The following is a 23,933-nucleotide window of genomic DNA, read 5'->3' as shown; positions in this document are numbered from 1 at the left end:
TGTGTACCTAAGAAATATCTTTATTTTTAGGTGAATAATCACATTCATATCGTTTGCATGACTTTGTCATTTGATTATTAATAAATTCTACCCATGAAATTTTACATGTCCTGTCCTTCTAACAATTCCTGCCTATGTATTGACATTGTTCTGATACTCAAGAGGTTTGGTAACATGATGTCTAACTCTGTTGATTAAAGCAGTTGTAATGAAAATAGATTCATCCAAAGTAAACCCAGTGTCTATAATTGTCACAGGTGTTCAGACAGCTCAGGTAAAAACTATGAATCCAAAAATGTCTGAGTGTCTCTTGCTGCCTAACCTCCTTCCGGGTCTAGTCTGTGGTTTACGCCGGCTCCAGCGTTTTCCTCTGGATGTTCTGGCTGAAAGGCATCATGAAGTCGTCAAAGTCCACCTCAAGGGATAAGAGCTCCTTCCGTCTCTCTATCTTTGACATCAGCTGGCTGGTGGTGGGCGGCTTCCCCCACACCTGAGACGGACAAGTCGTAAAAAAAAAAAAGACAGCTGTGTGTAATTACGCAATAAGTTGGGTACGGTACTGAACTGATGGTGCGCTGGTAGGAACGCTGGAGACGCTGCTTTTCTTACACAGGTTTAGTGAGGAGGTAGACTGCTCAAACTGAGAAAATGTACATGTACAAATTAGGGCTGTCAAAGTTAACGCGATAATAACACATTAACACAAATTAGTTGTAACGCCACTAATTTCTTTAACACAGTGACGCAACTTGCGATTTTTAGCTTGTAGCGGGCTCAGTTTTAAAGCTAGAGTGAAGATACTGGTATCATATGAAACAAGAAAACCACCTCCCCAACGGTGTGGGCGAGACGAGCCGGTGGTGCGCCCGCGCGCTAGCCCGCACTTTCATTGCACCACGGGGTTTTGCTTGCACCCTCTGACTCGCGCGAGACGGGTCGGGTGGGTTGCAGACATCGCCGCAGACCCCTGCTGCCTTTTACGCAGGCCGAGCCCTGCCCTGGGGGCATGACGCGGTTGGGGCGCACTAAGGACAGTCCACCCCCGGTCGACAGTCGCACCGGGAGGCCCGTTCCTCCCCGGCAGGGAGAGAGGGCGCAGCGAGCTCTTTGGCCTCGGCCCCGGGAAGCACCTTCACCCCGAGCCTTTCCAAGCCGACCTGGAGCCGGTCGTGGCACACCGCCTCGTATGCGGGACTCCCCAGCCTGCCGTGTGTCGCTCACACCCTCCAGCTGGCTGTTAACGAGGGTCTTTTGGCACAGAGAAGTACTCGTATCGGTACTCGGTATCGGCGAGTACCCAAATGTAAGTACTTGTACTCGGTCTGAAAAAAAGTGGTATCGGTGCATCCCTATATTTATTATTGTAAATCAATTAACAACACAAAACAATGACAGATATTGTCCAGAAACCCTCACAGGTACTGCATTTAGCATAAAACAATATGCTCCAATCGTAACATGGCAAACTGCAGCCCAACAACAGCTGTCAGTGTGTCAGTGTGCTGACTTGACTATGACTTGCTTCAAACTGCTTGTGATGATCCTAAAGTGTCTGTAAAGGGGAGACTCGTGGGTACCCATAGTACCCATTTACATTCACATTCTGGAGGTCAGAGGTCAAGGGACCCCTTTGAAAATGTCCATGACCGTTTTTTCCTCACCAAAATTTAGCGTAACTTTGTAGCGTTATTTAGCCTCCTTACCGACAAGATAGTATGGCATGGTTTGTTACCAATGGATTCGTTTTCTAGTTTCATATGATGCCAGTATCTTCACAACCTTCAAGTCTACAACCAATGAAGAAATTTGTGGCGTTAAAACGAATTTGCGTTAACTCGTTATTATCATATTAACTTTGACAGCCCTAGTCAAAATGTAATTCACAGGCATTTATGAGATATTTGTAATGGCACATTCAGACAGGAAGTAATAACATCTGTTTAGCAAGCATAGATGTTAGAGTACAATGAGGCAACGGACAGTAAATGGTGATGAGCCCTACCGTTTTTGGCACAAAGGTGATATCCACAGTGTTGGTTTTCCCCGTAGTGATCCTGGTGTTTTGCAGGATGACGCTCTTGGAATCCTTCTGAGGAGGAGTCTTCCCTGCTGTTGCAGTCGATGTCTCTGCGCGCACCGCACCCTCTGCAGCGAAGTCCTGTATGGGACACCAAGATTTTCAGATTTGCCTCATTTTAATCCAAGAACTGTGTGCAGTTACTGCAAAGCAAAGGTCTTCAGGTCAGTCAGAGGGGGTCATAGTGGTGGAAAATTACGTCACGGCAACCTTTACTATCAAAAGAGCCATTTTAGGAAAAAAAACAAATTTAAATCTGTCTGGAGCCTCAAAACATTTGAGCAATGTGAAGGTAACACAGTTTATAGTCTAAGTATATAGTATATAAGTCTAATGCAGTGAGGGCCAAAGAGACAATGTACTACGGAGTATTAGGGCCACATTGAGGGAAAAAACATCTGAGATTTACAGAATAAAGTCATAATATTACAAGAAAAAAGTCGTAATATTAAGAGAATAATATCATAACTTTACAAGAAAAAAAAGTCATAATATTAAAAGAATAAAGTCATAACTTTACGAGAAAAAAGAAAATAACACGTAAAATGACTACTTTATAATAGTTTGACTCTATTCTCGAAATCTACGACTTTTTTTCCACTCAATGGCCCTAACACTCCGTCGTACAGTTGTACCATAGACCTACACCAATAATAAATAAAACTGAAAATGTTAACAAAAGACAGTTATTCATTTCCATTTTTAAAAATCCACAGGGAGCCACTGGAGAGGAGCTAAAGAGACGCAGGTTGCTGACCTTTGTGTTAGATGCATCCAGACAACCAGAGACATCAAGAACAATACACACATTTAGGTCACAAAATTTAAGTGTAAGATTTGCCCGTTTGAGAATTAAAACAATAACCTTCCTGATTTTTCAACAAATCCTAATAGAGGTAAAGGATAGGGAGGGGGAGGGGAGGTCCAAGCAGAAATAGCACTTGTTACACAGAGGACCAGTGAAATGAAAAACGCTTGGAGGATAGTGATAAAGATGAATATTGATCAGCTGGGCAAAACATTAAAGGGATAGTGTTTTGAAGTGGGGTTGTATGAGGTACTTATCCATAGTCGGTGTGTTACCTACAGTAGATGACGGTCGGCACGCCCCCAGTTTGGAGAAACAGACAGGAGAACCGACACCGGAGCAAAGCAATGTACAGCTGTGGACGGGGGACGGCGGAAAAACTTATCTTAGACACCTAAAAGAAAGACTCACCTAAAAAAATCAACATCAGTTTAACTATAGTGCACTATATTTAGAATATTTTCACCGCTTTACCTTGCCGGGAGACAGCTATACAGTCTGTGTTTCCGATGGGGAACTGAAGCCGTTATCTATACTCTCGCCAAAGCAACCAGACTCCATTGAAAAAAACAGCAATTTTACCTCACAGAACACGGGAGTTGCTGGTCTAGCTAACCTCTGGCTTTGCCACTAACTATGGATACGGACCTCATACAAACCCACTTCAAAACACCCAAATTATCCCTTATTTCAAACATTTGTGTCTTGTCTGTAGAGATATGTCCAAAGTAGGAATGTCAATAATTAACCGTTTAACAGTTAACCGACATTAAGCATTTTAACCGATTAACGCTATCGGTTAAAACGGTTAAAAGAAATGTTAATAATGAACTCAAAAGCTGAGCGGCTCAGAGGAGCGGCTCGTCACTTTAAGGAGAAAAGCCGGTCCACCTTAACAGCCCACCTTAAGAGGTGGAGCCGGAGTTGCAGGATACAGGAAGTTGGCTCCGGTCTCTCCAGCTCGCTAAAGCGGAGCGGAGGAGTTGTAGTTTGGTAGCATTTATTCACCGACAAATAAACTGTACACACACTGCTACACCTACGTTCACAGCTAGAACGCCACCAACAACCTCACACTCACCACCAACACACACACATGGTCTGTTGGAAACTCGCTAAAGTTACTCAGACTACATGTGGCGGCGGCGAACACGAAGCCTCCGGCAATGCTAGAGCTGCTAACGTAGCACAAACACACACACTGTTTGTTGGTCACTCGCTAAAGTTATGCCGGGCAGACAAAGTATCGTTACGCCGGGCAGACACACAGCTGACAACCTGCTAAACTAAACTAAATGTGCGGTGGAGACTTTTACTGGGAAAGTGGCTGCATGTCCGCGACACTACACGCAGCATCGTAGCTGCTAAGTTAACGCTCCCGGACGGTGAACTGGAGACTCCCGTCAACCAATATCTGTTGTGCTCCTGCAGCTGGTACACCGCTGCATGCGAGGCACAAATCTTGTCGGTTAACGTTAAATCGCTTAACGAGGGTCGGTTATCGGTTAACAACATTTTTCTAAATTAGTATCCCTAGTCCAGAGCAAATTATTCTACAAATAAACAGATAAAACAACAGATTTTTTGTTTTACTTTGGACAGATACAATTTGGTTAGGATCCCTCTCCTTCCCTCTCTAAAATAAGTAACTACAAATGTAAAATGTAAACCCTTAACACATACACACGCACAAACACACAGAAATGCAAGCTGCTAAAATCTGCAGTTGTGGCAATAGTTATTGCTTTTCTTGCCTGTAGACAGCACACATTCAGATGTTTCTGCATGTCTCATCTGCCATTTTCAGCCTGCTGCTGGTGTGACTCTCTTGCCTGTAGGTGGTGCAGGTTGGACTAGCACAGAAGGTCCTGTGCCTCTGCAGTAGAATGATATTATCTGGGCCACGTTTACACGTTACATCAATGACACTGACACCGTGTCCTTGTTTCCTTGTTTTCATCTTCTTTTAAAGTTTTTAGTTTCAAACACTCTCGGAACCACACAGTTCTACTTACAGTAGGACATATTGCACAGGTGTTTTTTTTCTATTTCTATGGCAGACCACTGAACTGATTTCTTAATCAAATATGATGGAGCCTGGAGGTCAGTCCGAGAAACGCAGGTTCAATTTTCAGTCAAAATCAATCAGTTGGCAACTCCGGGTCTGAGAAGTGAAGCCAAAGTGCCTTAATCTTGCATTCTTTCTACCAGCCAGCAGGGGGCGACTCCTCTGGTTGCTAAAAGAAGTCTGATTGTATAGAAGTCTATGAGAAAATGAGCCTACTTCTATCTTGATTTATTACCTCAGTAAACATTGTCAACATGAGTTTATGGTCTCAATCTCTAGTTTCAAGTCTTCTTCAATACAGCATGATGTTCATTTAGTAAATGATGGTCCCATTTAGAGTCAGATAGACCATAAAGCAGGGGATGCTTTAGGACAGGGCTACCTTGTGATTGACAGGTCTGGGAGTTGTGTGTGTTTTCAGTTCATGAAAGTTAACTCTAACATTTGTGGTCGCCTAAAAATGTCTTATTCAGCGTTCGGTCGTACTGTCTCCTGTCAATGCTGGTTGCAAAAAAACAAGATGGTGACGGCCAAAATGCCGAACTTAAGGTTTCAAAACGGCAGTCCACAAAACAACAGGTGACGTCACGGTAGCCATTAAATAATTGATAAAATGTGAGTGACAGCCCCCTCATTTGCATAATGAGGCAGATATGCAAAAAGAAATGTATAAAGAAAAGAATACCAAAATAAATAAGTTTGGGGAAATAAATAAGGGGTGAAATGCAAAGGGAAAATCATGCATAAATAAATACATTTTAAAATAAATATAAAATAAATAAAAAATAAATAAATACATTTAAAAAATGTATAAAAATAAATACATAAATAAATACAAGGGAAATTAAACAAGAGTAAATAAATAAGGGAATTAATACAAAATAAATGAATAAAGATGTAAAATATAAGAGAAATATCAATTTACTAACTGTATGTCACATTTTATCAATTAATTAATGGCTACATTTATTTTTAATATTATTTTTGCTACATTTAATGGCGCATTTATGTATTTAGCGAGTCATTTATTTATTTATTCATTTATTTTAGATTTTGGCAGGTTCCGTCCTCCATATATAACAGCTGGATAAAATGACAGGAATTATGGTCATATTTTACATTTGTGTCTGTCTCGTTTACAGGATCCTATTTTCACCAACTAAGAATATTTTAAACTTACATATGATCGTACAGTAGAAGTGATAAGTATCACAGGTTCAAAGCCAAAGTTTTACATTGCAATGGACGTACTTTGACTCCAGGGTGCATGCATTATTTACAGTGATTGGGTTGCTCATAAGACACAGTGGATGGAAGTTGAATAGGCTTATCAGTTCCTTATAGTGGTGAGCGAATTTCTGCAATTCCGTCAACAATTGTCTCATTTATTGCAGACCAGTGCAGGAGCAGAAACAGGATATTGCTCCTGTGCTTTCCTCAGTTATGATAATAAATGCTCAGTGGCAGCTCCATATTGTACCTGTGTGCAATTTATTCTGTGTGATGGACTTTTTCTTGCCTCCCAGAATTGCTGCTTGCAGCTATAATTGAACTATGAATATTCCTGATGTATGTGTGCTACCGCACCTCCTACTACTTTAAGAGTCCTAATGACAAAATCAATACAGTTTTGTCAGATTTAAGCCTGATTATAGGAAATGCAAATTGAAGCACTGGCATGTTCTTGTTGTAACACAACACATCTGGTCTAATTTGCTTACAAGTTGCTGCTTTACAGTAATCAGATTTGGTTACAGGCTTAGGTTTCTCATGCTGAGGGAAGAAGCTGAAGTACACTGAGGAAAACGAGGGTGGGGGATTAACTCCAGTCAAATGTTGCTTACGTTTTACTTTGACACAATTTAAGGTGTTCAGACAGCAAGCGTCTACTGCTGTGTCTAAAGTAGGGCTGTCAAAGTTGTCAATTGCAGATTTATTTTATGGCCACTAATTTCTTTAACGCATTAACGCAACTTGCGATTTTTAGGTTGTAGCGAGCTCAGTTTTAAAGTTAGAGTGAAGATACTCACATCATATGAAACCTCAGAGAAAACTCAAGGAACCAACCATGTCATACTAGCTTGTCGTGAAGGAGGTTAAATAACGCTCCAAACTTACCGGTACACTAAATTTTGATGAGGAAAAACTGTCATGGCCATTTTCAAAGAGGTCCCTTGACCTCTGACCTCCAGATGTGTGAATGTAAATGGGTTCTATGGGTACCCACGAGTCTCCCCTTTACAGACATGCCCACTTTATGATAATCACATGCAGTTTGGGGCAAGTCATAGTCAAGTCAGCACACTGACACACTGACAGCTGTTGTTGCCTGTTGGGCTGCAGTTTGCCATGTTATGATTTGAGCATATTGTTTTATGCTAAATGCAGTACCTGTGAGGGTTTCTGGACAATATCTGTCATTGTTTTGTGTTGTTAATTGATTTACAATCATAAATATATACATACGTTTGCATAAAGCAGCATATTTGCCCACTCCCATGTTGATAAGAGTATTAAATACTTGACAAACCTCACTTTAAGTTACATTTTGAACAGATAAAAAAATGTGCAATTCATTTAGCAATTAATCACGATTAACTATTTGAATCGATTGACGGCCATAACACATACACAAAACAGGAAAGGTTTGAAGCCACAAGATTTTAATATGTTTGTAGCGGGCTGGTAAAAAGGTTTTAACGGAGTTACTTGGGTACCTTTGCTTTAGCAGGTTTAGCCTTTTGAGCTTTGCCCCCCTTTCCCTTTCCCTTCGCCGTCTCCTTTGGTTTAGGAAGAGAATCCATCTTGTCTTTGACCAAGTCAATTATCCTGGAGTCTGCAAAAGCTCTGGCGATGTCGAGGCAGTTTTGTTCTGAAGGAAAGAAAATATGCTCAATGAAATATCAGTTACAAGTCACAGTGTATCATGTATTCATTTAAATCTAGTGGCTCCTATTTCCTTTGTTCTTCCTCAACATTTTATTAAATCCAATTCGGTTATGTGTTTATATTAATATGTTAGTATACATTGAAACCTACTCCAAATGAAATGTATTTAAATATTAGTATTTTAAATGAACTTATAGGATTTATTTTAGATGTACAGTCAAACCTTTCTTGTTCTCTGCAGTGACACTGGCGCCCGCCTTGATGAGGAAGTCCACGCAGGAGGGTCGAGAGCTCTCGATGGCCCTCATGAGGGGCGTGCCTCCACTGAGGGCCCGGGCATCGACGGTGGCCCCGGCCTCCACCAGAAGTTCAACAATTTCCACTTGGCCAGCGTGAGCCGCATGGTGGAGGGGCGTCCAGAAGAACTGGTCACAGACATTCACATCCGCCCTGTTAGGATTGGAACAGCTGTGTTATCACGGTGTGTTTAAATAGTCCTTGAACAGGGCAGGTCCCAGGACATCTGGGACCTGTAGTATTAAACCACATTTACTGATACCGCCACGGGTGTCGCCAAATCAACATAAGGTTGAACTCTTAAAGGGCAGGTCCATCTGTGTTCTCAAAAAGCAGCGACATTGGCTTCCAAAGTAAGCTGATTAATAAGGTTGTGAAGAATGTGAACGCTAGCACTAGCTGAGTCAAAGTTAGCGTTGCTAAGTTTGGAAATAACTGAAAGGGTTAGTTCGGATTTTTTGAAGTGGGGTTGTATGTATACTCCCGCGTTCTGCAAGGTAAAAAGACTGTTTTGAGAATTAAGTCTGGTCTGGTCTTGAAGACCGCGATATAACGGCTTCAGTTACTGTCGGATAGGGCTGTCTGACGGCGAGGTAAAGCGTCTCTGAATGGGAGCAACAGAAAAACGTATTTTAGCCACCTTAAAAAAAATCCACATCAGTTAAAGTGTACAATATATTTTGAATATTTTTACCGCTTTACCTCGCCATCAGACAGCCCTTTTCGTTGGGCTCACTAAAGGTTACAAGAATATGGACATGAATTTCATAACACAAAGTCACATTGTATACCGGTTTAAATGTCTATCCGATCAAATTCACAGACATTGCGGCCCCCTCTGACACAAAATGATTATTTGCCAATCAGCCGACAACTAAACAAGTTGCGCTGCCTTCAGATTTCATGACATCAGCGACGCAGTAACGTCAGGAGATGTTAGCAGACCAGCAAGCGTACACCAGATTTGACAATGACCTCAGAAAATAGCCAAGCCAATAAAAAGCAAAAAAGATACTATTTTAATGAGGAATCGGTGATGACAAATGTGTGTGTCTCATTTGCGGTGCGAGCGTGTCAGTCGGTAAAAGATGTAAAGTCGAGCGCCACTTCACCAAAGTCCACTGCAACTTTTCACGGGACTTTCCGGCTGGTAGCAGTCTACGAACCGAGGTGCTGAAAACAACGCTTAAAAGACAACAGTCTCTGTTTATCAAACTGACGAAGAAAACCAACGCTGCAACAGAAGCTTCGTTTAGTGGTGCACATCCTAACAAAACAAAAAGCCCTTCACCTACGGCGGGATTGTAATAGAAGCGATGACTGCGATGGCTGCAATGTTATTAAAGGACCATTAAAGTCAGAAATGATGTCTGCTACTGGCGATGTACAACTTGCCTAGCGCTATGTGTAGCTCTCGGCCACTTTCATTTTGTCAAATTAGCTCTCAGAGGAGAAAAGGTTGGAGAGCCCTGTACTAGACCAACATTCGAATGTTCGGATTTGAATACATAAGGAACACCACTGTGAAGCTACAGAATGATAGAATAACCTAAAAAAACTCAAAAATAATGGACCCGCCCTTCGGGATTATAACTTTAAACCTCCAATATCAGATTTTATAGGCCACTTAGGGGTCGCAGAAACAAGTCGTAAACACAACACTGACATATCATCACCTTTTAAGTTGATATGGCAAACTTATTTTTACTATTTACACATCCAGCAGTGACGAAGCAAAATGATCATATATTTGGAGTATCATGTTTTCAGCCTCTTTCGACCTCTTTCGCATTGTCACTTCGTTTTCACGTTGTCATTTGATGCATTGTTACTATTAAAACATTGATTACAGCTGCTTTCGATTCACATTGTTGATCATCCGTTTCACTTAATTGTACTAAATAATCTTCACAAATAAAACTAGAAAGCAGGTCCGTCTTGTTAAAGTGGTTTCCAAAGTCTAAAACCATAAAGAAGACATGGTGTTATTTATTTGTATTTATTGATATGTATTTATTATCATTACTATGTATTAATTTTAATCATAAAAAAATAATAAATATAATCATTTTTTGTTTTATGAATTTTTATTTATCTATTTATTCACATTTTTTATTTTAATACTTTTTTTCCTCTCCTTTGTTTTTGAATCATTTTTTTTTCAATTTACAGTTACTATCTGTTATATGTACATATTATTTTATTTGTTGTGATTTAGGTTGTTGTTGACTTTTTTCTTAAGGAAACAATAAAAAGCATGATTAATAAAAAAGAAGACATGATGTTTCTCACCCCCGACCGAGGAGATACTGAGCCACCTCGTAGTTGCCACTGGAGCAGGCCACCATCAGCGGGGTCTTGTAAAACTGATCTCGAACATCCACGGGAACCCCTTGATTGAGAGCAAGGTCCAGAGACTCCAGGTCTCCACTTTTCACACAGTAGTTGATATTGACGTAGACCTTCTCTGGCTTTTCTATGTACCATGCTGAGTCGTTCATTATGGGATGTTCTGGCGGGTGGTCGCGGTCGAATCGATGGATGTCCGAGCGGTTGCAGTACGTGTCGATCATGAAGTGGGGTGGGCCTCCGTCTGGTCGCCGGGGCATCTGCTCCGGTGGGAGGGTGCAAATGGGCATGGGGATGACTAATTTCCCCTTTTTCTTCTTCTTTCCTCCTTTTCCTCCCTTTTCTCCCTTTTTCTTTTTAGGCATATACGAGGAGAGGAGGAATGGCTTCTTGATGTACTTGACACCTTTGATGAAATCATTAATATTGATGAACCCCTCTTTTCTCTTGTCGTGGGCTGAGATGACCATTTGGAGCTGGTCGAGCTCAACTGGAGCTTTTAGTTCTTCTAACACTGAAACAAACATCTCGGCGGTAACTCTGTCTGATGTTTTCTCAAAGGCTTGCCGTAATTCGGTCTCATGCTCGTGGGACCAGTCGTGGAGGGTCAGGCTCCAGAGATCTGTCATGAGGCCGACGTCGCTGGATTTGTTGCCTTTGCCCTGTTGCCGCTCTGCTTTCCTCAGCTCCTTGACTGCCGCTTTGTGACCGGCGTCTTTGGCGATCTGACGTGGCAGCAAACCTTCCTGGTTCTTCAGTTTGGGGTTACAACCTGAACATAAATCACAGCTTTAGGAAGAAATATAAACACATGGTAGAATTACGTAATTGAATTTGGGACCGTGTTTGCCGCTGCATATTCTATGACTTTCTTTTTTTATATATATAGATCTATACATAGATCTATATATAGATCTATATATATTCATATATATATTACTATTTGACCAAGAAGAAGATTTGATTTCCTGGCTATACATGTATCACAACAGAGATATATGCTTACAACATATAATTACTAGGGCTGTCAATCAATTAAAATATTTAATCGTGATTAATTGCATGATTGTCCATGATTAATCGCAATTAATCGCACATTTTTTATCTGTTCAAAATGTACCTTATCTTTTATTGGAAATCAATTAATAACACAAAATACAGATATTGTCCAGAAACCCTCACAGGTGCACATGTACATGCTGCATTTAGCATAAAAAAACATGCTCAAATCATAACATGGCAAACTCAAGCCCAACAGCTGTCAGTGTGTCAGTGTGCTGACTTGACATGGTTGGTACCGATGGGTTCATCAGATTTTTGTAGTTAATATGATACCAGTGTCTTCACTCTAGCTTTAAAACTGAGCCCGCTACAACCTCTGAGATATCAATTTCATTAATGCACTAAAGAAATTAGTGGCATTAAAACGCATTATTATCACGTTAACTTTGACAGCCCTAATAACTACAAAAATAGAGAGCCTGTCTTGAACCTGTGACGGCATTAGGCACGCAGATGAAATTCAACGCATTAACATCATGAAGTGTTAGACTCTCTCACAGCACCTCTCTGTGCCAGGAACTTGCAGCAGTTAGTGTTGCCCGTGGCAGCAGCGTAGTGTAGGGGTGTGCAGTCGTCTAGGTTGATCACGCCCATGTCTGCACAGTACGCAGACAGCACCTTAATCAACTGGAAGGCACAAAACACCACAGAGCAACACATCAACAACAGAATCCTAAATGTAAAATCCTATTGTTACCGATAGTAATTTGAGGAAGGGCAAAGGTTGGAGTTCGAAATTTAGAAAACTTGGAAGAAAAACATCTAATGTAGGGAGACAAAAACAGCTCTTCCACTTTCATTCAATATATTATTACTTTAATATATATTTGAGTTATCTTTTTAATAGTAGAAACTAGACATTGGGTGAGCAGCAGTGGTGGATTGTAATGAAGTACATTTACTACATTTTGAGGTCCTTGTAATTTACTTGAATATTTCCATTTTATGCTACTTGATACTTCTACTCCATTACATTTTAGAGACAAATATTTTACTTTTTACTCCACTACATATATTTGATAACTTTAGTTACTTTGCATATTTAAATTATTAATACAAACTATATATATCAACTTATAAAGTATGAGGTATTGTATTATAGGTTAAGCTACTTTTACTCTTGGTACTTTAAGTATATTTTGATGTTAATACTTTTGTACTTTTACTTAAGTAAGATTTTGAATGCAGGACTTTTACTCGTAACAGAGTATTTTTACACTTTAGTATTGTTACTTTTAATCATGTAAAATATCTGATATTGAATGCATGACTTTTACTCGTAACAGAGTATTTTTACACTTTAGTATTGTTACTTTTACTCATGTAAAATATCGGATATTGAATGCAGGAATTTTACTCGTAACAGAGTATTTTTACACTTTAGTATTGTTACTTTTTCTCATGTAAAATATCTAGATACTTCTTCCACCACTGGTGAGCAGATACTACACCTCAAAAAAGCCCCCCATGGCGGCATAGTGTACTGCGGAGAGGCGTCTTCGATCCAGAGCGTTGGGATTTCCCCCTCTCTTGAGAATGGCACTGACGAGCTGCAGGGAGCCTGCCTTGGCTGCCTCCATCAACGCCGTGACGCCGGTTTCCTGACGAGAGAGAGAGCAGAGAGAGCAGAGGAGTCAGTTTTAAGTTAAACAAACAGTATGGAGAAAATCTCAGCTGTGAATATTTAGTCCCCATCCAATTTCATACCTGATTTGTTGCATTGGGGTCGGCCCCTCCACCCATCATGAGGAGACACATGGGGGTGCACTGCTGGGCTTTTTCACACATAAACTGGAAGACATGAGTCCCCTGAGCTGACACGTTGTTGACGTCTGCCTGGCACTTCAGTGCTACCTGCACACAGCGGGTGTGGCGCTTGGTGGGGTAGATACAGTGGAACAGCAAACCTAAAGTGAGAGGAGGTAAGGGGTACAAAAGTTAATTTAAAGAAAAAAGTGGGAGATGTATCTGATGAGTTGCATCTCAAGAAAAAATCTTAACATCAACCTTATCAAAATAACTTGAGGCAGGGGTTTCCTTGTAGCTGAATAACCATATAACCGCAACATCTCAGTTCCAATTCTGACCTTAGTTGGTGGCATACCTCTCTGTCACTTTCATTGTTTCCTGTCTGTTGCAACCATAAACTGTCCAATAAAGACAAAAATGACACGAACAAAATCTGAACTAAAAATTATTTTTTAAAAAGTGATAATTTTAACAATATTGGTCAGATCAGGGCGATCCATGTAATATGGAGGAAGGAACCTGCCATAATAAAAAATAAATAAATAAATTACTCAATAAATAAATTAATATGCCATTAAAAGTGGCAAAAATATCAAAAATAAATGTAATCATTAAGTAATTGACTAAATGTGACATTTGTTTTAATTTGCTTTTTTATTCCTTTACCTGCATTGTATTATTTCCCTTATTTATTTACTCTTCTGTTTAATTTCCACTTTAATTATGTATTTATTTGTATGACTTTTTTAATTTATTTATTTATTTTTGCATTTATTTTTACTTATGTATTTATTTCGCATTTATTTTTAATTTATTTATTTTTACATTATTTTGAATATATATTTTATATTTATTTTTAAAAGTATGTATTTATTTATGTGTTAAAGCATTTATTTGTGAATGATTTTCCCTGAGCATTCATCCCTTATTTATTATGGAAGACATTTATAGATTTCTGTATTGAGTATGTACAATGGAGAACTAGCTTATTAGCTTATAGGCGTTAGCTAGTAAACGCACCATGGTTTTAATTTCATCCATAAGTCTATGTGTGTTTGGGCCTGTACACGCAGGTGCACAGCCTAACTGGTACGTCAGCCACTATACTGAGGGAGGGGCAGCTGCTGCTCTTTCCCCACCCAGCCCGCCTTTATAACACTGTGGATAATACAGGCACATGTGTGACTATGACGCTCAGCCTACTGGGGGAAAGGCTTGGCTGTGAGTGTTGCGACTGGGCCGAACCAGTCTTTGGGGAGTGCAGGACGATATCAGGTGACTCAGCATGTTTCACAGGAGAGGATCACCATTAGAGGTTGATCTGTAATTAGATGTACCCACACGGTCTGACACACACATGCACACACACGCACTGTGCACAATCGTGCACACACATACACATGTAACATATATTTTACAAAAGCATGTATTCATGCACACAAGCACACACACAAATACTTTTGTTCCTCCCTCTCTCGTTCCACTGGTAGTAATTGATGCCCCGGACACACTGTAATTTGGGTCATTATCACAATTGGTTTAAAAAGGTCCTGAAGTAGAACTTTGGCTCGCTGATTGGAGTTGTCCAGGATACCGCCTCCTCCTCATCAATATCTAAACAGAAGCACCATGCATTTTCATGAGTTGTAAGACAAGGCAAGGCGTTCACAACGAGCCCGCTGGTCAAACTTGAGATGGATAACACCTCTATTTGAGAAATCGACACTTCAAGCTCAAATGATAATACATTAGTGGATGGGGAAGCTGTTCTATTACCTCACATGATTAAAACCATGTAATTTATTGACAATATAACTAATTTTTTTGCGCATTATATAAGAGTTTTATTTACAGATTATAAATGTTTATTTCTTGCTCGAGAATTGAAAATATTAACTTAATAAGCTAATGAGCTTTGTTAATCAGACCTAAGGGGTCGGTTCTCTCTCAGTTTGAGAGTTATAGCAGTTTCAAATCTTGTGTTTTGATATTTAGAGTTAGGGTAATGCTCTCTTTTATATTTGGATCATTGATTATGCCTTTAAGGTGAATTAACAGAAACAGATATAGAGATGGCCAGGAATAATAATGCTTTATTACACGGCGTTGTTGAATACTCGATTCTGATTGGTTAATCACAGGCGTTCTGCGTTCTGTTATTTCTTTATGTATAGCAGACCGCTGCTATGTATAACAGACCGTTGTTATGTATTACAGACCGTTGCTATGTATAACAGACCGTTGTTATGTATTACAGACCGTTGCTATGTATAGCCGACCGTTGCTATGTATAGCAGACCGTTGCTATGTATAGCCGACCGTTGCTATGTATAGCAGACCGTTGCTATGTATAGCAGACCATTGCTATTTATAGCAGACCGTTGCTATGTATTGCAGACTGTTGCTATGTATAACAGACCGTTGCTATGTATAGCAGACCGTTGCTATGTATAGCAGACCGTTGCTATGTATAACAGACCGTTGCTATGTATAGCCGACCGTTGATATGTATAGCAAAACGTTGCTATGTATAGCAGACCGTTGCTATGTATAGCAGACCGTTGTCAGACTCTGGCAGACCTTTTTGTGTGAAATGATTGATTTCTTCAGTAAGTAGCCGTGTAATAAGCGGGATAATGTACAGCTAGCGGGTCATTGTTGTGAAAGAATCCCCTTCAGGGCAATGAGAGATGACATCGTCCCCGTCGGGCTTTTCTTTCACAACAGTGACCGGTTCGCTGTACATTATCCCTAACTTTATGCATACCACATTATCCTATTATACAAATAGATGCAACTAATGGTTATCTATATAATAAATTAAGTAATTATTAAGTAATTAAGTGCCACAAACAGCCCAAGGTCATATCTTCAAATTGCATATATTATCTGACGGTCTAAAAACTCACAAACATCCACTTGAAGGTGGATTTGAAATATAAGAATCTACAGGCAGCAAATGTTTGTATTTTACCTGATAAATTACTTAAATGGACATTTGATTATTAGTAATGTCATCAATTAATATTCTGCCAATTATTGAATTATTAAACGTGTCTTCACACTTGGTCCCTTTCAGCCCTCCAAACGACCTCAGAGCGATGAGTCAGCATTTTTGAGCATATGTTAACACTCCAAAAGGACTCAGACCCCTCTGAAACGAACCGAACTCAGACCTCCTCGGGAGGCGGTCTGAGTTCGGTTCGATTCAAGTCCGCATTGCGGTTCGCTTAATCTGTGCATTGTGACACAAATGGCTCCAGGTTCACTTTGCCTTCTGCCGTTGTATTTTATCCCTCTAGAGTTGCCGTAGACAGATCACACGCGCTTGTACATGCTCGGAAAAACAACACAGAACCATGGCAGCATACGCTGCTTTATTTTCTCATTCATTCAGTCCGTAATAAAGCGCGTATCAAAGCGCATTAATTAAGGGGGGTTCATGTCAAAATTTTAAGATATTATTTTGTTATTCAGGACTGTCTAAAGTTACAGCTTTTATGGTCAGTCATTTCTTTGAACAGCGGTTTTTGCCCTCACATTCAAATCTATCACAGCATCAAGCATCAGCATCAGCTCAGAATAAAACCTTTGCTTGTCCTTCTTTTGCGACATTCATTTTTATAACACTGTGACTGAAACAGCTGTCAATTAGAGCAGTTCCACTAAAATGTTTATTACACATAATGTATAATCTCAGTTTATATACTAAAAGTCAGTATGAAGCTTAGACCCGTAGGATCAGTGAATAAGGATCTCTATCACTCCTGATGTGTTTGGTTGCACTGATGGAACATAATAATATTGTAGATTATCTGTTCATATTTCAGCAGGATGGTGGTGCAGCTGCAGAATGAGTTTTTTTTTTTTAAATAAACTGTGTATAGGGAATGTATTTTAACAGCATTTCAGTCACTGTTTAAATTTACTACATTTGTTAAAGTAGCTGAAATAAAATCATTAAAAAATCATTAAAAAAATTAAATAAGTTAATAAAGTTAAATTCAAACTTCAACTTCTTTAACAATAGTGTGAACAGAAAGAGGACTGAGGCCCCATTAGAGCTGAAGTGGACCAGAAACAGATCTGTTGACGTACAGCTCTGTAACACCAATAACACCTCAATTCTCTTCAAGCATTAACGCAACTTGTGATTTTTAGGTTGTAGCGGGCTCAGTTTCAAAGCTAGAGTGAAGCTAGCATCATCCGGTATCATATGAATCTAAGAAACCTGATGAATCCATCGGTACCAACCATGTCATACTAGCTTGTCATGAAGGAGGCTAAATAACGCTCCAAACTTACACTAAATTTGGTGAGGAAAAACTGTCATGTTCATTTTCAAAGAGGTCCCTTGACCTCTGACCTCCAGATATGTGAATGTAAATGGGTTCTATGTGTACCCACGAGTCTCCCCTTTACAGACATGCCCACTTTATGATAATCACATGCAGTTTGGGGCAAGTCATAGTCAAGTCAGCACACTGACACACTGACAGCTGTTGTTGCCTGTTGGGCTGCAGTTTGCCATATTATGATTTGAGCATATTTTTTATGCTAAATGCAGTACCTGTGAAGGTTTTAAATACTTGACAAGTCTCCCTTTAAGGTGCATTTTGAACAGATAAAAATTAATGAAAACGAATTTTGGTCACATGAGGTTGGCACGGGTTACCATGGTTACACATCTCCAAACAGCAAGAAGGCTCTCAGGAAGTGACGATGTAAATTACTGCTCAGTGTGTCCGAAAAGATACATACTACTGTTTAGTCACACAAAAGTATGCTGAAAGATAGTACACATATTGGGTATGTAGTGCATAGTGTTGTTCCCCTGGATATTTTTAAAGCATTTACTTTTTGGTATTTTCCTGCAACTGTTTCTATATCACCATGATATTGGTGATGTTTTAGCCAATAAACTTTCTTTAACTCACATAAATGTCCCTTATAGTTTCTCCCTGCTTGCTGCTCAGTTGTCACTGACCTGTGGTTGTCTGTCAATTCTGTGCAGATTTTTTTATCGTCAACTCTCTCTCTCGCAATGTAAAGATTTCAGTCACCATAAAACTACTTAATTTAAATCAAATCAAATATATATGTATTACGCTGCTCTCCCCAAAACTTTCATTTTTCCAGAACCCACCATCTGCGCATGCAAAATGGCGAATGGCAATGCCTGCTACTGCTCACCTTTTCCCTCAGTGTCTTGGAGCCTCAGATCAGCATGGCTCTGGGCCAGCAGTGCCACTGTGGCATCGTTGCCCAGCTCAGCGGCTAACATGACCGGGGTGCGGCCCTTCTTGTCCTGGATGTCGGGGTTTGCTCCTTGGGAGAGAAGGAAGCTGACCAAGTCTGTAAGGAGTCCACGGGAGTAGACAAACAGTCAGGACAATGAAGTGACTTTGAAACAATATGGACTGCTTGATTTCTCTCACAAACAATTTGGACAGTAACCCTTGTGTACATGAACTCTTGTAATTCCTTGACATCACTAAAGCTACCGTACGGCAAAAAGGCCTTGAATGAAGACTAAGATTTAATCTAGAAATTCTAGGGCTGTGAAAGTTCATGAGATAATAGCGTGTTAACGCAAATTAATTAACGCCAGGAATTTCTTTAATGCATTAACGCAACTTGCAATTTTTAGGTTGTAGCGGGCTCCATTTTAAAGCTAGAGTGAAGATACTGATATATGAAACTAGAAACCTAATGAATCCATAGGTACCAGCCATGTCATACGGCACATGATTTGAGCATATTTTTTATGCTAAATGCATAGAAAAAAAAATATAAAAAATGTGTGATTAATTTGTGACAATCATGCGATTAATCGTGATTAAATATTTTAATCGATTGCCAGCCCCAATAAATTCAATAAAATCCAAGAAACAAGTCGTTTAAAATGAGGGATTTTGGAAGTAAATCAAATTACATTACAGTAAACTGGATATTCTCAGCATTCAAGTCATGTAAACTTACTGACTGTCTAAAGCCAGCAGGCCAGTGGAGCCCCATGTTGTCTTAAATACAACATGTATAATCTGACGGAGTAAAGAAGAGGACCATCACCCTGATTGTTGGCTGAAACTGCCACGTGAAGCACCCCCGTGCCATCTTGTGGCTCAGTGAGATTGATGAGGTTATCCACCCCAAGTTTCACCATCTTCTCTATCTGCACCTTATCCCCTTCATGGACGCACTGCAGCAGGCGGTAGATCTGACGGACCTGCAGGTGGTCCTCTGCTACTGCACCACTCATTGTGGGATCAGACTGGCTAGTTGAAAAGAAAAGATAAGGAGATATGACTTCCTGACAAACATGCACGCATACATGCTAATGACCAAATCAATAAATACAGATCCCTTCTATTTCAAAACTATCCAGTTAATTAAACAGTTTCTGTTAAACAGAACAAGAATATTATGAATTTCTAGCTAATAATATTATCATCATAACAAAATACTATCTACTAGCCCTTCGCTCAGCTCCTTATTTTTATTATTTTAGTAGCTCCACTTTCTGTACTTGTATATTCCTTTTATGTTATTCCAAGGGTGGAAGTGTGGCATTTTTAAAGTCAGTAATTTTATTCATATAGGTTTTTAACATAAGTATTGTACAATTGAAATCACTCAATATTGTCAAATCATCACAGAGCACATGCTTTTAGTTATGTCACTTAAAGCAGCAGTGGGTAGAATTGGAGCAAATATGATTAAAAAAAAATATTAAAAAAAAAAAACTGTATCCTGACAGTAGTGCATGAGACAGGTAATCTGAATAAAATCGTGTGTCTCTGTGTCCTCCGGTGTCCTCCGGTGCTCCCAACGGCATCTACAAGATTTCACAGACCGGAGGAAAACAACCAATCAGAGCAGCTGTCCATCACTCGCGAACTCCGATCAAACTGTCCTGTTTAGCTGTAAAATAACATAGTTTGTGACCCGGCCGCCATGTTGAGATCAGTTGAGGAAATACCAAGCAGTGCCCACCAGCCGGAGCAAACATTTCTCATTTTACAGCTAAACAGTACACTACAAGATGATTCTGAAAATATTTGAGGAGAGAAATAGGCATATAGATACAGAATATTGATTCATATTTGATCAGCGCCACCTAGTTTGACCGTTTGATCGGAGTTTGCCAGTGATTGACAGCTGCCTCCCTTGAATGAACAGCCAATAGGAACGCTCTCTCTGAAATGACCTGTGATTGGTCAAAATCTCCCATCACAGGCTAGATGTTCTAAAGTCTGAAAACAGAGCCATGAGGAGGAGCAGAAGTCTAGTTATCTCTCAGAACACTTGAATTACAATATGCTGAAAGGTTATTATGGAATTTTTGCCTAATGATGCCAAAAACATTCTGCCTACTGCCACTTTAACAACCGTCTGTGGAGCCATTACAGAGAGCAGTCAGTGCAGCAAACCTGCTTTGCTTTTTGTTTGGAGCACTGTATTCTATCTTTTTCACGTTTTTTCACCTTAAACAAGTTTGACCTCAACATCACATTCAGTGACTTTTCCTTTCTAAACGTCAGTACAGCACATTTAATGTAAGCTAGTTTATTTACTCTTAAGGTTACTTTTACTCCAGTATAGCAGTAGCTATATCATTCTCAATCTACTTAACGCTAACTAACTAACTCGCTAGCTCGGCTGTTAAGTGTCAGTCTAACTTGCGTACACTGTGACTCGGTACTTTGTCAATGCTACTGACTAGTGATGGGAATTTAGGCTATTTTTAGTGAGCCAGATCATTTGGCTCAGCTCACCAAGTAGAGCCGGCTCTTTCGGCTCCCAAACGGCTCTTCGTTTTACCACTTCTGCCTTTTATAATTCAGTCAAATTTAGCGCAATTTAGACCTATGATTAGTATGTGTGCAAATATATCACTTCAATTACTCAATATAATTATAATAAACCTTATAATTTCCCGAATACCATAATTTTACATGCTGCTTCGTTTCCGACTGTCACTCATCTTGTCTGCTATTTGTGCACCGCACTCCTCTCTCTTTCTCTCCTCCTCTCCCTCCTGCTCTGTACCTGTAGACAGTCAGCGCGCTGCCCCTCCCTGATTGATGGTATGATCCTTGTCTGTCATTACCTGATTGGTCGCACGGACGTCATTAACACAACATTCAGTCACAGTCAGTGCGTGGAGTGCCCGTGGCGCAGAGAAGATCATCCTATCATTCTGCTTTGAATTAATTAAAGAAAAAGAAAAAAACGGCTCTCGGACGGGAGCCGGCTCTTATCGTTCACTTAAAAGAGCCGGCTCAAAGAGCCGACTCGTTCGTGACCAACACATCACTACTACTTTGGACCCTTTACTGAGTGTTACACTTCCATTAAAAACAACAACAATTATCCCGAATGAGCCCATGTACGGTGAATAAAACATTTGGCGGCATAAACAGTGAATTAAAAGCTATTGTAGACGGATAAACCTTCATTCATCATCACACCACCTGCTACAGGTAAACTACCGGCTGCTGGAGGTAAACTACCGGTAGCTTGGCACGCGCTGCGTGTCCTTGTCTGGCACCGTGGCACGCGCTTCTTACCGTGCTGGGAAACTTTTAAAGTCCTCTCCACTTCGTCGTTCACACACCAGCAGGACTGGACAGCGAGGAGAGTCACACTAATGTCGAGTTTCTCTCCACAGAGTCCTCACTTCATTTTAAAGCACAACCTTTCACTTTGTTGCCGGAGAAAAGAAACACTCGGCTCCATGGCAACGGCAAATCACTCAGCTCCATGGCAACGGCAAAGCCCGGGAAGGACGTTCTGTTTTTTGGTTGGTGTCTGATGCTGCTTTCAAGTGCTGGTGATGAGCTCGGTAATACGATGCTTGTTGCTCCACATACGACTACAGCGAGGAAACATGTAGCCTACATTAGGCCTGGTGTAAAGCATATTATTTATATTTTGTATCTGAATGAACTAAACAACAAAACAAGTACAGTGAATACAATTAACATTATGGAAATACCTACTTACAGTAACACCAGCCACAGACTTTCTTTCTCATTTCAGCAACATCTGAGAATTCCCACTTGCATTTGTTTACCGTTCAGGTGTTTGATCCCATCTTGATGATGATATGTAGCGAAACATTTTATTGAATGCAAAGAAAATGACATGTTCTAATAAATCCTATGAAACCCAATATACGATTATTCACAGAATAAGACCACATGTAACCCCAGCTATTCGATCTAAATATGACCCTATATTCTTTCTATTATGTCTAAAATGTAGCTGTGGCACATATAATCATGCACCTTATGTGGTCATGCCCTAAAATTGAAATGTTTTGTCAGTCCAGAGCGAGATTTAGAAATTGTTTGGGATAGATATACCTCTAAATCCACATAATTTCCCTTACAAAAAAGAAGTTTATTCAAGTGTGCTATTAGTACAGTATACCTATAAGTTCACTTACAGTTCATATTATAGTTGCAGTACAAAATACAACTTCAATGTGAACTAATTGTGCACTCAAAGTTTACGACTCTTACATTTAAAGTATACTTAAAAGTATTTAGTCCCAAGAAGTATTGAAGTAGTACACTTACAAGTATACTACTACTACATTGATATTAGTATACTTATTACATAAAATATACTTGGGAATATACTTGAACTTTACTGAAGTTTACTTCATAAAATAAACTTGAAGTATACTTCTTTTTTTCAATAGCAATATACCTGAAGAGGAATGGTCAAGAGCAATAAGAATGGGTGTAACAAATATATCAGTATGTGTAATTGTTAAATTCACAGGGTTGTATCTATCGCTGATGCTCACATTTTATTCTTATTTTTATTTTATTACTTTGTTGTTGTTTTTTGTGTGTGTGTGTCTGGGTGTGTTTTTGTTTGGTGGTTTTCAGTATCTCTTGTCTTAATTGTAAGTCTTTGTATTGTGTCATTTTATTATGTTGAAAATAAAAAATTTTGAAAGAGGAATCCTTATTTTACATTCTTAATCCACACAGAACTACCAGCATAGACCATGTGCATCTACCTCCCATTGTTCATGCATCCTTACATCCTTAAGTAGCCTACTGTAGGTGGAATTATCAGTTCTTTGCCCTTGACTATCTATTCTGCAAATGTATAATAAGGGTCAAAAGCACCCATGTTATGAAACTATGTATACATATGCCAGAATTATTTATTTATTTAATATTTGGATATCTCAATCCTGCTTATTTTTCATTTATTTATATATTATTTTCATATTTTTTCATATTTATTATTTTTTTTATTTATTTTTTATATTTATGTTTTGAAATGGAATTCTTGAACTGTACTGCACTGAGTTTGTAACTATAATTATTTTCTTTGCGCCATAAATAAAATTGCAAGTAAAAAAACAAAAAAAACAAGCTAATGACCAGGGGTGGAAGCAATTGTGTGGCTTTTTTTTTTAAAGTCAGTAATTTTATTCAGATAGGTTTTTAAAAGCAGCGGTGGGAAGAATTGGAGCAAATATAATTTAAAAAAGCTATTTTTATTTAGTTTTTTTCCCTGCCTGAAAATGGACTCAATTGAATTGTAGTCTTGTTTTTTGGAGGACAAGAAACTACTAGCTAACAGGGTGGGAAATTATTACGTCA

The 23,933-nt window shown here is 39.4% G+C and overlaps 1 protein-coding gene and 1 long non-coding RNA gene across 2 annotated transcripts; one reads left to right on the top strand and one right to left on the bottom strand.

The window, feature by feature from the left end:
- ankef1a (ankyrin repeat and EF-hand domain containing 1a) lies at nt 1-22,079 on the bottom strand. The gene is given in 12 exon segments (XM_037750405.1): nt 1-391; nt 394-490; nt 2,003-2,158; nt 7,671-7,825; nt 8,066-8,292; nt 10,432-11,260; nt 12,054-12,177; nt 13,002-13,151; nt 13,258-13,457; nt 18,493-18,654; nt 19,372-19,577; nt 21,873-22,079. Coding segments are annotated over 11 exon segments (2,364 nt in total). The 5' UTR covers nt 19,562-19,577; nt 21,873-22,079; the 3' UTR covers nt 1-317.
- On the top strand, nt 22,009-22,477 carry LOC119476841. The gene is made up of 2 exons (XR_005204118.1): nt 22,009-22,147; nt 22,345-22,477. It is a non-coding gene; the product is annotated as an uncharacterized LOC119476841 (long non-coding RNA).
- Nucleotides 22,478-23,933: the final 1,456 nt, after the last annotated feature.

Source organism: Sebastes umbrosus, chromosome 18, assembly GCF_015220745.1.
Source record: "Sebastes umbrosus isolate fSebUmb1 chromosome 18, fSebUmb1.pri, whole genome shotgun sequence".
Lineage (NCBI taxonomy): Eukaryota > Metazoa > Chordata > Actinopteri > Perciformes > Sebastidae > Sebastes > Sebastes umbrosus.
This window is presented reverse-complemented; position numbering and strand designations above follow the sequence as displayed.